The sequence below is a fragment of the Macaca fascicularis genome, chromosome 11 (assembly GCF_037993035.2).
Source record: "Macaca fascicularis isolate 582-1 chromosome 11, T2T-MFA8v1.1".
NCBI classification, from domain to species: Eukaryota; Metazoa; Chordata; class Mammalia; order Primates; family Cercopithecidae; genus Macaca; species Macaca fascicularis.
Genome location: NC_088385.1, coordinates 126,812,008 through 126,826,647, shown reverse-complemented (window position 1 = coordinate 126,826,647; position 14,640 = coordinate 126,812,008). Strand labels below are relative to the sequence as shown.

General features: G+C 42.0%; 1 protein-coding gene across 19 annotated transcripts in view; it reads left to right on the top strand.

Moving 5' to 3' along the window:
* CIT (citron rho-interacting serine/threonine kinase) overlaps positions 1-14,640 on the top strand; it is a 195,767-nt gene that overhangs the window by 49,914 nt on the left and 131,213 nt on the right. For all 19 annotated transcript variants that reach the window (XR_012420746.1, XR_012420745.1, XM_074008011.1 and 16 more), the window contains exons 8-9: positions 1,773-1,976; positions 4,137-4,290. Coding sequence is in view for 16 of the 19 variants with exons in the window: in XM_074008009.1 (XP_073864110.1) it covers positions 1,773-1,976; positions 4,137-4,290 (358 nt within the window). In the remaining 3 variants the exon portion in view is untranslated. The remainder of the gene's footprint in view (positions 1-1,772; positions 1,977-4,136; positions 4,291-14,640) is intronic.

Below are 14,640 nucleotides of genomic sequence, written 5' to 3'. Positions count from 1 at the left end.
GTTTTATTGCCCAAAGCAGTGGACAATCCATGTCAGGAATGGTCGTATCACACTGCTGTCTGAGTTTAGGGCTTGGAAAAACCTATATCAGAATGTGGGCCCGAGGGAAGGGGTGAAAAGAGAGGAGAGGGAAGAACAGGTCTGTTTCATATAATGAGAAAGTCTCATGGTTGAGGAATGGACGAGATTCAAGTTACAGGCTGGAAGAGCTTCATCCAGAATCAGCCCTGGGGAGAGGAGACCTCATCATGTCCTCACTAAACATTCACTTTCCTCTCCACACCCAGTTAAAGCAAGCAAATTTACTTTCTTGGTGTAAAGCCCAGACTTTGAGGTATGTGGCCTTACCCACAAAATCTCTTGGCTCACTCAGGGGCACTTATTATCGTTTAATGAGGAAAAAGTTCTTTTGCACCATATATACTGCTGACCTGAGAGAAGCCCATTATGATATAGAGTTATAGGACAGCTGGTCAACACACTATATAACTAAAATCAGGTCCTCTCTGTTTTGATGGGGAGAAAAGTTAGAGAAAGAATCTCTAGACTTCAAATTTCATGGCTCAGTAAAACGTCAAAATAATTTTGAAGACCAAAGGGGTTGCCAGCTTACTAAGCTGTGTAGACAGGGGTGGGTATGAGGGGAAGAAAATCTACTACTTTCATCAACAGCATATCAAGAAACAAAGGACATTTAAACACTAAAAAAGTCAGAAGGACAAAGTCTCAGAAAAAAAGGTCGGTCCTTTAAATGGATTACATTTAGCTTTATAAAATGCCCTCCTGTATTGTCCTAACCTTTCTTTGCCAAAGTCAAGTGCTTGGGTGTCATTGAATTATAAGCCCCTGGGTTCTGAACAGTGGGGGAGGGAATCATAGGAACAAGCGTTAGGGATGAGGAAAAGGAACTCATTAACCTTGGGCCCTGGGTGGAAGTTAATTATCATGTCTTGCCCTGTGGGTGGGTTGAAGTAGGAACATTAATTCCAAAGGCAGTTTTCCAAATTTTTGAACTTGAGATTTGTAATATTATATTGCCAGTTAGCCACCAGTTTTGTTTTCTTTTCTTTTCTTTAACAGTCTCGTTGTCACCCAGGCTGGAGTGCAATGGCTCAATCTTGGCTCACTGCAACCTCCGCCTCCTGGGTTCAAGCGATTCTTGTGCCTTAGCCTCCCGAGTAGCTGGGAACCACAGGTTTGCACCACCACGCCTGGCTAATTTTTGTATTTTTAGTAGAGATGGAGCTTCACCATGTTGGCCATGTTGGTCTCGACCTCCTGGCCTCAAATGATCCACCCACCTTGGCCTCCCAAAGTGCTGGGATTACAGGCATGGGCCACTGCACCTGGCCAACCACCAGTTTTCTAGTAACGGTTAGGTTGATCTTTTAGATTCATTTTTAGAGTTTATTATCATTTTGCTGTTATCATAAGAGAAGTTCTATTATATCAAAAACTTGTATTAGAAAAGACATCTTCCATTCCCGGTATATATCCAACTCTCATTCGTATCACCAAAGGGTGTATGTGTATCATCGACAACTCTTGCCCTTTTGCCCTTGGATTGCATTATATGCTTTGTGCTTTTTTTTTTTTTTTTAAATTAGTAAAGCATTTGCATTTCCTGACAGTGTGCCACTTGACAGCAGGTTTCAGTGCCTGGGAGAATAGTAATCAGTGGCAAATCAGCTTGTGTCTGAAATGTGGCTGTTGGCAGTCTACTTGAGGATAATTGAAAGTTTGCTGTATTCGTTTTATTGATGGGATTCTAGGTGAATGCCAGACTCCCAATTGGGACCCCGGATTACATGGCTCCTGAAGTGCTGACTGTGATGAATGCGGACGGAAAAGGCACCTACGGCCTGGACTGTGACTGGTGGTCAGTGGGCGTGATTGCCTATGAGATGATTTATGGGAGATCCCCCTTCGCAGAGGGAACCTCTGCCAGAACCTTCAATAACATCATGAATTTCCAGGTAAAGAGTCCTTAGAAGATTTCGAGGTCATATTGAGAGACGTTATTTAAAAATTGTGTGAATGAGGCTGGGCGCGGTGGCTCACACCTGTAATCCCAGCACTTTGGGAGGCCGAGGCGGGTGGATCACAATGTCAGGAGATGGAGACCATCATGGCTAACATGGTGAAACCCTGTCTCTACTAAAAAAAAATACAAAAAATTAGCCGGGCGTGGTGGCGGGTGCCTGTAGTCCCAGCTACTCGGGAAGCTGAGGCAGGAGAATGGTGTGAACCCGGGAGGCAGAGCTTGTAGTGAGCCAGGATTGCACCACTGCACTCCAGCCTGGGCAACAGAGTGAGACTCCACAAAAAAAAAAAAAAAAAATTGTGTGAGTGAATGTTTATAGAATGTTGTTTAAAAATTGTGTGTGTGAATATTTTATAGGTATCGTGTGAATTAATGTTTATAGAATGTTAGATGTTATTTAAAAATTGTGTGAATGAGGGTTTCAGCAGTGCTAGAAAATAATAATAGCAAATACTTATATAGCACTTAACTCTGTGCCAAAGGCTATTCTAAGCATTTTATTAATTGTATTTCACGGAATCTCAGCTGCCAGTAATGATAAGACTACACCATTATTTTATGTACTGCTAAGAAAGAAAAACTGCTGCCAGTGAGTCTATGATACTTTTATTGATTATAAAATACATCTTGATTTCAGTGCTGTTAACTGTGAATGTGAGTCTTAGAATTGAGGAGATACAGTTTTAGTTAGTTAGTTAATCTTCAGGCAACCCTGTGAGGTAAGTATTATTATTTTCATTTATAGATGAGGAAACCAAAGCACTGAAGGTAAAGTAACTTGCCCAAAATAACATAGGCAGTCTGGCTCTGAAGTCCATGCTCTTGATTTTTCGATATACTCCTTCTTAGTACTAACTATTGAATATGGAATTAAAATTGAGGAAATGAATTAGAAATACAATTATATATAGATATGTGTTTTACTCTGTGTATGTGTGTGTGTATATATATATATATATAGTAAAACTATTTTCTAATAACTGTACTTTCTACTACATTAAGCCTATTTATTTATTTTTTTTTTTGAGATGGAGTCTCGCTCTGTTACCCAGGCTGGAGTACAGTGGCACAATATCAGCTCACTGCAATTCCTGCCTCCTGGGTTCAAGCGATTCTCCTGCCTCAGACTCCTGAGTAGCTGGGATCACAGGTGCCCACCACCATGCCTGGCTAATTTTTGTATTTTTAGTAGAGATGGGGTTTCACCATGTTGGCTAGGCTGGTCTTGAACTCTTGACCTCAGGTGATCCGCCTGCCTTGGCCTCCCAAAGTATTGGGATTACAGGCATGAGCCACTGTGCCCAGCTCATGAAGCTCATTTCTTAAGGCTCTGTTAAATGTGTATTTTTTAGTTTCAACTAAAAGGAAAAGGAACGTATTTCCTAGGTTTTTGTATCTCACCCAGTTTTCATCTTTTGGGAACGCTTAATACATATTTTTATGTAAATACATTATTAGTTATTCTTGTGCCTCCTCTTGAGTGAAAATTTCCCCTTAGATGACTCTTGGAGCTAATTTATTTCCTTCCCTTTAGCTCACTCACTCATTCAATCATTCAATAACGAGTGCATTATCATACCATGCACTGTTAGGTACCAGGTTTACAGGGATGAGCAGAAGAAGCAGGCCCTCTCTGCCTTCTTTATTTTTCATCACACTGAAATCACAGCACAATATGTAGGTGCAAAAGTAGAGTGCAGAGGGAACATGCAGAAAGGAGTTATAGGATAGAAAAGGTAGCCAAGGAAAGCAGCGAGAACAGCGTGATTTGTTCAGGGAGCTTTAAATAGCTCATCATTGTTGGACAGCAAAGAGAGAGATGGGGAGCGTGGCGAGATGAGATGGGAAGGGGAGCCGGGGTCAAGCCATGGAGGATGCTGAACCCCTACAAAGGAACTAAGCCTATTGATGTGAACAGGCCACTTATTTTGGGAACATGCCTTTGGTCCAGAGGGAAGAGGGCACGAAACTTCCTTCTCTAAAAAACAACAACAACAAAAGAAACTTGCATATATGAGAAATACTTTCTTCACTTTGAGGCATGAGAAATGGAATCCCTGCTAAGGAAATTCTTTTGTTTTTTTTGGAACAGCGGTTTTTGAAGTTTCCAGATGACCCCAAAGTGAGCAGTGACTTTCTTGATCTGATTCAAAGTTTGTTGTGTGGCCAGAAAGAGAGACTGAAGTTTGAAGGTCTCTGCTGCCATCCTTTCTTCTCTAAAATCGACTGGAATAACATTCGTAACTGTAAGTAGGGCTATTTTCCTTAATTTGGGATGTTGGGATTTTGAAACACTCAAGAGAGATCTGAGATTATTCTGGCCCAAAGAAGCTTCGGTAAATTATATAAATAAAGGCTGTAGTTATCTACATGAGTAGTAAAGGCTAATGATATAGCCGTCTTTGAGTAATAATTCTGCTTTAAAATTGTTTATGTAGAACTGGGTCATTTATCAAACTCCGTGTTTATGTGGCCTTTAGAATATTATCCCTCAGTAAGTTAGAGGCACAGATTAATGGAGTTTGAAGGTTATCACTTGGTTTGACACAATTTCTTCCAAAAAAGTGGATCTAGATATTTCATTCACATATCAGGAAAAAGACTCAGATTAGGCAACATGCCCAGGTTGTTCTGCTAATGGCTGAGTTTAAACGAAAACCATAAACACCTCCCTGTGTTTATTCATTTGTTTCCCTCGATAATTTTGTCTTTGCTCACAAGCATGTAAAACCTATAATGTATATGCACAGTAGATTCATTCATACATCACTTTTTATAATCAGTTAGTGCACACTGAATGAATTCATTAAAAACAAAGACTGGGTTTATTATCAACAGAAACCACACAATGCTCTTTTTTTCTTTTACCAGTTGGTGATCTTTTAAAAATCTTTTTAATTCTTGGATGTGTTGTTGATTGAATGTCTTCTAATAACTGGACCCAATGATCAACATGGATTAGAGCCAGTAGGAAAGCAGTTTGAGTATGTGTTTTGTTTTTGGTGATGGAGGGAGGTTGGGAATGGAATCTGCTTCTAGGTGTCAAAACCAGGCTTCTGATTGGAGATGTGTTATAATTGCTTGCACCTTCAGCTAGGACATAGTATGGTAAAAATTCAGTATTGTCCAGTTGTAAGCCATTTTGATGATTTCTCTAACCTGCTGAAATATTTAAGTAGGTTGCATTTCCATAAATCTTTCTTGGCAAATGTTTTTATTATTCGGGTGGCCACATTGCTTTATTTTTCTAAATAAATAGACATCTCCCCCCAAATCTCCAAGGTTCAGACCTTTTAATCAGTAATATATTTTCAGGGCATTCTTCCTTTTATGCTTTTGGAAAGATCTGATAGACTTTCTTTTAGATGCTATTCAAGTACTTAATCTTTTCTTGTCTTGCCTTTTTATCTCTGTAATCTTCTTGAATAAGCACTTAATTTTTTTTATTCATGAACTTGCTGATCATGCCTAAGAATATATCTCCACCTAAGTAAGTCAGTGAATGGTGATTACCTGAGTAAAGTTATAGTAGTTCCCCACCCTCCTATCTGTGTTGCATATGTTCCCAGACTCCCAGTGGGTGTGTGAAACTGATGATAGGACTGAAACCCAGTGACACTGTTATGTATAACACTGGGGGCCGGGCGCGGTCACTTACGCCTGTAATCCCAGCACTTTGGGAGGCCGACGTAGGCGGATCATCTGAGGCCAGGAGCTTGAGACCAGCCTGGCCAACATGGTGAAACCCTGTCTCTACTGAAAATACAAAAAGTAGCTGGGCATGGTGGCGCATGCCTGTGGTCCCAGCTACTCGGAGGCTGTGCATACATATCTGTGTTATATAAAGTTTAACTTATAAATTAGGCATAATGTATTTGACTCCCAGCTCCCAGTGTAGTGACTCTGAAGACTCACAAAATGTATTTTCTTTACAAAATTTTTTTTTTTTGAGACGGAGTTTTGCTCTTGCTGCCCAGGCTGGACTGCAGAGGTGCGATCTCAGCTCACTGCAACCTCTGCCTCCCGGGTTCAAGTGATTCTCCTGCCTCAGCCTCCCAAGTAGCTGGGACTACAGGCGCCGCCATCTCGCCTGGCTAGTTTTTTGTATTTTTGTAGAGACGGGGTTTCACCGTGTTAGCCAGGATGGTCTCGATCTCCTGACCTTGTGATCCGCCCGTCTCGGCCTCCCAAAGTGCTGGGATTACAGGCTTGAGCCACCGCGCCCGGCCATGCCTGGCTAATTTTCTATTTTTAGTAGAGACAGGGTTTCTCCGTGTTGGTCAGGCTGGCCTTGAACTCCTGACCTCAGGTGATCCACCCGCATTGGCCTTCCAAAGTGCTGGGATTACAGGCATGAGCCACCGCGCCCAGACCCCAATGTTAACTCTTACATAACAGTGTCACTGTCAAACTAAGTGTTTGAAAAACTATTTGTCAAAACTAATATTGGTACATTACTGCTAACTACACTTGAGACTTTTTTTGGATTTTACCAGTTCTCCCACTCATGTCCCGTTTCTGTTCCAGGAATCAATCCATGGTACCATATTGCAGTTAGGGTATTTATATTTGATGGGACTACTCCTAGTTTAGATACTTAGTGTAGCTCAGTCAGCAGGTGGGATCTTCGTGCCCACTGAGGATTGGTAGTGCGTTTTCCTGGTGGTTTTGTGGAGTTTCCGACTATGCAGAGAGGCATGGTATTAACTTCACTGTCTCCTAGCAAATTTTCCTGTTTTTCACCAACCTCTGATCCCTGTGTTATTTGCAATCAACTCAGAGATTTGTGATTGAAAACATTGCTTGACTCCATGCTCTGTAAGCTATTTTCTAACTAGGTAACTATAACATAAATTATGCTTTTATCTAGTATGGTTTTTCATAAACACATGTTGAGTGATTTTCATCAACCAAAATACTTTGAATCATTAAGTTTCCCAAGTTCATGGTTGCTGCTTAAATGCCTGGTAGTTCCAGGCTGTTGAATATTTCCGCCTTTTGCAATAAGAGATTGTCCCTTGTTAAAAGCAACATTAGCCTTTGTGCAGTTTCACCCCCAATTCTTCTTTTTCTTGTTGTAACCAATGAAAGGAAGTACTGCTTAACACAGCAGGTAATAATCTTCTAAAACTCATTATCTCAAGAGGTGGTCTCGGCAGGATATATAAATATAATTTAAGAAAGGTCTTGGCAAATTTATGAATGACAGAACTGGGAGTGGCTACCGAGAGAAACTAGGATGTTCCTTTGTATTGACACTGAGGTCAGGTGTAGCTTCTGTACCCTCCTGGGTCCTGCCCCTTGGGGTTGCTGCAGGCAGCACCCCATGAACCAGGCATCTGACCCAGTTCCAGGATACTTATTCTTCCAGCAAGTCGAACACTGTGATGAGTGACTGCCACGCTCATGGGTCACCAGGCTCTCATTATTCTGTTTCATTTCCAGCCTCCCACAAGATTGGTTTTTCAGCTGCTTATTTATTATTATCATTATTTCAAGGCTGCTTTCCAAGTTTCAGTGGGGGGTTTCCTAAGCGTACCAGCTGCCCTGGCTGTGCCGTTCCGGCGATGTTTCAGATGCTGGGCTGGATTCTGGCTGTAACCAGCCTGATCTTTCTGGGCTTCAGGAAAGCTGAAGCCAATCAGAACTCCTCTTTCTTCCCTTTGGGATTATGCCTACCTTGCCTGGCATCGTGTACCTGCTCCCATCCATGGGAAAGTTTTGCTGTCTTCTATCAACGTCTTTTAAAATATCTTCCCCCAAGGCATCGCGACGTCAAGGGAACCAGCACACTTGTACCTTTTATCCGAGACTGCCATATCTCAACAGTGAGAAACACATAATGCAACTGGTGATCACAGATTATTTCCTAGGACATTTATGGCTAACGTGCTAGAGAACTCGGATGGTCTGTTGCGTCTGACATGGGCTTTTTCTCTTGAGTTGTCTTTCTTTTGCTATTCTCAGAAAGACAGAAATGATCCTGATTTTTCAGGTCCTCAGCATTTGTTAGCAGAAAATACATTTTGTTTCCATCTGGCAGTGACTCAGTGGTGGTCCCATGCTGATGAAACACTGAGATAGTCTTCTTCCAAATAGGTGTCGTTTTGATTGTTGCTGCTTATTTGCTAACTGGCCCTGAATGGTGCAAATGAAACCTCAAGTGTATAATATGGTTGCTCAGTAATCCTGAGGGAAGACAGTCTTTGGTTTAGGGGAGAGGGATTCTGTGCCTACTTAGCTTCAGGTGAAATTCTTTTTTTTTAAATATATATATATTTTTTATTATACTTTAAGTTCTAGGGTACATGTGCACAATGTGCGGGTTTGTTACATATGTATACATGTACCATGTTGGTGTGCTGCACCCATTAACTCGTCATTTACATTAGGTATGTCTCCTAATGCTATCCCTCCCCCCACCCCATGACAGGCCCTGGTATGTGATGTTCCCCTTCCTGTGTCCAAGTGTTCTCATTGTTCAATTCCCACCTATGAGTGAGAACATGCGGTGTTTGGTTTTTGTCCTTGTGATAGTTTGCTGAGAATGATGGTTTCCAGCTTCATCCATGTCCCTACAAAGGACATGAACTCATCCTTTTTTATGGCTGCATAGTATTCCATGGTGTATATGTGCCACATTTTCTTAATCCAGTCTATCATTGTTGGACATTTGGGTTGGTTCCAAGTCTTTGCTATTGTGAATAGTGTCGCAATAAACATACGTGTTCATGTGTCTTTACAGCGGCTTGATTTATAATCCTTTGGGTATATGCCCAGTAATGGGATGGCTGAGTCAAATGGTATTTCTAGTCCTAGATCCCTGAGGAATCGCCACACTGTTTTCCACAATAGTTGAACTAGTTTACAGTCCCACCAACAGTGTAAAAGCATTCCTATTTCTTCACATCCTCTCCAGCACCTGTTGTTTCCTGACTTTTTAATGATTGCCATTCTAACTGGTGTGAGATGATATTTCATTGTGGTTTTGAGTTGCATTTCTCTGATGGCAACTGATGATGAGCATTTTTTCATGTGTCTGTTGGCTGCATAAATGCCTTTTTTTTGAGAAGTGTCTGTTCATATCCTTCGCCCACTAAACAATATTGCCGACCATACTAAAGGACTAGAAAAAAAAAACCCAAGGAGCTACATGGTGCTTAATTCTACATACAAAAATTTGTAAGAATTTCACCTGAAGCTGTTACAGATTTTTATGTGTGGAATTAAGCACCATGTAGCTCCTTGGGTTTTTTTTTCTAGTCCTTTAGTATGGTCGGCAATATTATTTAGGGAGTACGTATTCTGTGCTAACCACTAGTCATTCAAGTACATTACACTGTACTCCTTCAAAACACTTCTGTCAAATGTAAGGATTATTATACCCATTTTACAGATGTGGATACCGTGGTAACTTGGTCAAGGTCATATGGCAGGTAAATAAGGGATTCTGGATTTGGGTGGAGGTCTGTGTGATTCGAAAGCCCATACTCTTTCTATAATACCATATACGTCTTTGCATAAATCATTGTTATAAGTAATAATATTTGTGATGATGGCGAATAATAAACCATGTCACACTAGGGAGTAATTTAATTTCTAGGTCTATTTAAGAACATTTGGAATGGCAGGAATTGAATTTTTTTTTTTTTTTTTTTTAAAGTGATGGAGTCTTGCCATCTTTGCCCAGGCTAGTCTCAAACTCGTAGGCTCAAGTGATCATCCTCCTTCGGCCTCCCAAAGTGATGGGATTACAGGCATGAGCCACCATGCCCAGCCTAGAATTGCAGGAATTTTTGAATTGATGATTCATTCTGATATTTGAATTTCTACAGTATGTTAAGTGCAGTGTCAGGTGCTGTGGCTCCATTGATGAACACATTTGGGTATGGCCCTACCTTCACTGAATTTAGAGTCTAAGAGCCTAACTGGTCTTTTGCTTGAATAGAGCTGTGGTCCTGTTAAATTGCTATACCTCCAAATGATGGGAAGTTTAATGCTTCATAGGCCTCCCCTCACTGGTTTACTGAACCACATGTGCTTGATTTTAAGCAAAATACAGACCATAGGCTGTGACCTGGTGATCCCTTCCCCACATACAGCATCCTGCTAACCTATAACACTCCGCATGTCTCAGATCTAGTCTGGGAAAGGACAATGTTGGATTGATGGCCCACTTCTAATCTTGGGATTCCTAGTCTTAAGATGAATTGAGAAGACTCAGGATGTGTCCTGTTTTCTGTTTATTTAGAACAGGATTTTTCAACCTTGGCACTGTTGACATTTGGGGACAGATAATTCTTTGCTGTGGGGGCTGTTGTGTGGATTGCAGGACGTTGAACAGTATCCCTGTCCTTTCTCCATGGATACCAGTAGCACCCTCTCCCTGCAGTTGCAACAACCAAAAATGACTCTAGACATTGCCCGGTCTCCCCTGGGGGGCTACAGTCACCTTCACTTGAGAACTGTTGATTTAGAAGAATTGGCCAGGTTATTATCAGGAGAGGGAACATCACAGTAATCTGAATCTCTCAACACTGCCACTGTTAACAAACAGCGAAACTATTACGTGGAGGCAGTAGGACCTTGCTACTCAGAGTGTGGTCCCTGGACCAGCAGCATTGGCATCACCTAGGAACTTGTTAGAGCTCCAGAGACTCAGGCCTGCTGAGTCAGAAGCTGCATTTTAATAAGGCTCCCCAGGGGATTTCTGTGCATATTAGAGTTGCAAAGCCCTGCCAGAAGAAGAGATTAGATGCTAGCCTCAGAGTTTCTTGCTCATCTTTGTGGGTCTTCCTTGTTTTGTCTTCGGGCTTAAGGTATAGGGAGGCCACTTTTTGGCTCAGGAGTCCTATGGGTGAATGGGACTACTTAGAACTGCTGGGTTTTAGGCCTTGCTTTGAGGAATTTAAAGCTTTTCTCTTAGACAGACATTATGTCCTTTATATCCTTCAAAATGGTGGTTTGACCTAATGTCTGCCTTATGATAGCAAAAAGACATTTCCTTGACTCTCCGAACCCCACTTTACTGTTGTCCCATATTGGCTTTTAATTAAGGATGGAATAAGTGTTCTTCACTAACATGTTTATACAGGTATGATATTACCATGCCATTTATTGAGTGCCTACTATGTGCCAGGAGCTCTGCAAAGTGCTTTATGCTTACTATTGTTCCATTTATTCTTCCCAAAACCTCTGTGAGGCAGGTTCTATCACTAGTCCACAATATAGATGAGGTCATGGAGCCCGAAGTTGGCAGTGATAGGAGTCAAACTCAGATCTCCCTGACTCCAAATTCTCTTTGCTTTTATTTGAAAAAGTGGTATAACCCATAGCAGAAAATTCACATTATACAGAAGGTTATACAGTGAAAAATGCCTCCTTCCCACCCCACACCCAACCCCTCTCCCTCAAGCAAACCACTATTGTCAATTTCTCATAGAACTTTCCAGAATATTCTATGCTCCTATAACACTAGCACAACCTATCCTGTTAACAACATCTTTATGCTGCCTCCCAAGAATTCAGTATTTTTTTTTTTTTTTTGAGACGGAGTCTCGCTCTTGTTGCCCAGGCTGTAGTGCAATGGCGTGATCTCGGCTCACTGCAACCTCTGTCTCCCGGGTTCAAGGGATTCTCCTGCCTCAGCCTCCCGAGTAGCTGGGATTACAGGCATGCACCACCACGCTTGGCTAATTTTGTATTTTTAGTAGAGATGGGGTTTCTCCATGTTGATCAGGCTGGTCTTGAACTCCCAGCCTCAGGTAGTCCACCCACCTCAGCCTCCCAAAGTGCTGGGATTACAAGCTTGAGCCACCGTACCCAGCCAAATTGAATGAAGCAGTCTTTATACTTCATTCATTTAAGCATGGCCCTGCCATGCTTATCCTTCGAATCTGCCACTCTACCATTGGTTTCTGATACGCAGTGCTCTTCTTCCCAAATGAAAACCCCTTATGGCTTTTTTTGTTTTAAACAAGGCCACAGCTAATATCATGATTTTAACATTAGTTTTTCGTTTATTTTATTTAGTGTCCTGCCTGTAGAATTGCATTATCTCAATGGCTTGTGCATTGTGTGTGTGTGTGTGTGTGTGGTGTGTAAGCACACACGTATTTGTTTTGGTCCTTTTTTTTTTTTTTTTTTTGAGACAGACTCTCGCTCTGTCAGCCAGGCTGGAGTGCAGCGGCATGATCTTGGCTCACTGCAACCTCTGCCTCTGGGCTCAAGCAATTCTGCCTCAGCCTCCCGAGTAGCTAGGATTACAGGCATGCATCACCACACCTGGCTAATTTTTTGTATTTTTAGTAGAGACGGGGTTTCACCATGTTGGCCAGGCTGGTCTTGAACTCCTGACCTCAGGTAATCCGCCTGCCTTGGCCTCCCAAAGTGCTGGGATTACAGGCGTGATGTTTTGGGCCTTTAAAAGTTCATCTTGTTTGTGTATTCATTTGTTTGGGGCCTTTTAAAGTTCTTCTTGTTTGGGGCTTCCTGTCATTTGAGCAGTTATCGGTCATGTTTTGTTTTCTAAGCTAGTTCCATGAGGATGGTAGATATGCTTCTCTGTTAGGCTTGGTTGGCCCTTAAATGTATCTTCCTTTTGGACACTCACTTACTTCAGAGGCAGGAGGAAGTGAGGAAGAGGAGTTGAGTCTGGAGTATCAGCGTGGACGGGAAGGGGAGCAAGAGAGGTGGGGTGGTAAAGTAGTGATGGTAGAAATTCAGCTTACTAGACCAGGAGTGTGTGGGCACCACCTACTAAAACAAAAAAGGAATAATGAAGAGATATAGTCAGTAGCTCTTATTATCTCTTATGGGATATGTAGGCAAATATTTGTGTGTCTCTTGGGGGCTGTTCTGTTTTTAGAAGGCAAATTATTGATAAGAAAAAATAGGCCAAAAAGAGCTAAATGCTTATGAATTGGGATTACAGGATTTTCCCCCTCTAGTCTGAATTTAGAAGCTACTTCTGGAGATGTTAAAAATATGTAATATTCTACTTTATTCCAAGATAAATTGAAGACAACTTATTCTAGAGATAATTGCAATATTAAAAATATAACAATGAATAAATAGAGAAATCTAGATGAAAGGAGTATGAGGATAGGGAAATAAAGTCAGGGTTAAAAGTAAAAACAAGGAAGTTTCTGTCAAGTTGCCAAAGGAAGAATGATTTGGGACTCTCAGTCTCCCAGTAACCAAAACAGAAAGGAGAATATTAACAGTTACAAGAGCCCCAGTCCCATGAGAAAAAAGTCCAGAATGCTTTGCTCAGAGGAGACGCAATTTTCTGAATACTGAGCCCTGAGGAATTTCACCACTGGGTTTCCCATAAATGAGACCCCCTGTCACCTGGTGGGCCCCATCCTTTGGAAACGTACCCTGGCAATTTCCATAGGACTGCTTCCTTCCGGGCCTCTTAGTGCAAGCCAACAGTGCAATGCCAAATCCAAGTTTGGTAAATCATTTCTAAGTGAGATAAATTAATGCCTTTTTTGGGGGAATATGGGAAACAGAGAGTGGGTTTGTTGGAGAGCCCATAAATTGGAGTCTTCAACCCTTAAATTCTCACTTGCGGGAAAACCTTTCACAACCAAGCAAACGTGGAAATGATTTGGCCAAAGATTCAAAATTATATTAAACATCTGGGACTATATTCAGCAGCCAACTTTCTAATCAATTCTGTGAGTATGGTGATTGCAGTTATGCTCATTTTCTGAGGGTGAAGTTTGGATAGAACTAAAGAGGGCGGTTGGCAGGAATCAAAAGAGATGAAAGCCTCAGGACAAAGAGTTAGAGGCCCAGGTGGTTCATGACTGAGAATTTGGAAATGATTTCTGGTGTCTCACTTCAGAGAAAATAAATATAGCCAACTCTGTTCATCTGTGGTGATGGAACATTCAGCTACAGCATTGGCAGTTTGGGATCCAAGACCACCCTTCCAGCACTTCAAAATTCTGACTTATAAAGGACACACACAAAGAACAGATAGCCAGATAGGGACCAAAATACCCACTTTATTCTTGGCAAGGCAAGCACTCAGTAAGCTCTGAAGCAGGGCTCTGGTAAATTTGCCCATCCTACCAACAGAAAAGAATGGTGGCCTTCCTTCATGAACGGGGGGGGGGGCCTTGCCACAACAGGGGGCCTGATGGTAATAAGGAGGACAAGGCCGGTTGGTTGAGTGCCTGCTACGCCTGTGCCTAGGCAGTAAAAGAGGAAGTTTTAAGTTTGGCCCTTACTTTCAAGACAGAGTAATTCTGCCTTCTAGTATAACATGGCCAAATAAATGTCTACTTTTCATGAGCCAGATAACCTTCTTCCTTATTGGAGGAGTGAGTAGAAGGGTGAGACCTAGCCAGGTGCGATGGCTCACGCCTGTAGTCCCAGCACTTTGGGAGGCTAAGGTGGCCAGGTCACCTGAGGTCAGGAGTTCGAAACCAGCCTGGCCAACATGGCAAAACCCCATCTCTACTAAAAGTACAAAAGTTAGCTGGATGTGGTGGCATGTACCTGTAATCCCAGCTACTCGGGAGGGAGGCTGAGGCAGGAAAATCTCTTGAACCTGGGAGGTGGAGGTTGCAGTGAGCAGAGAT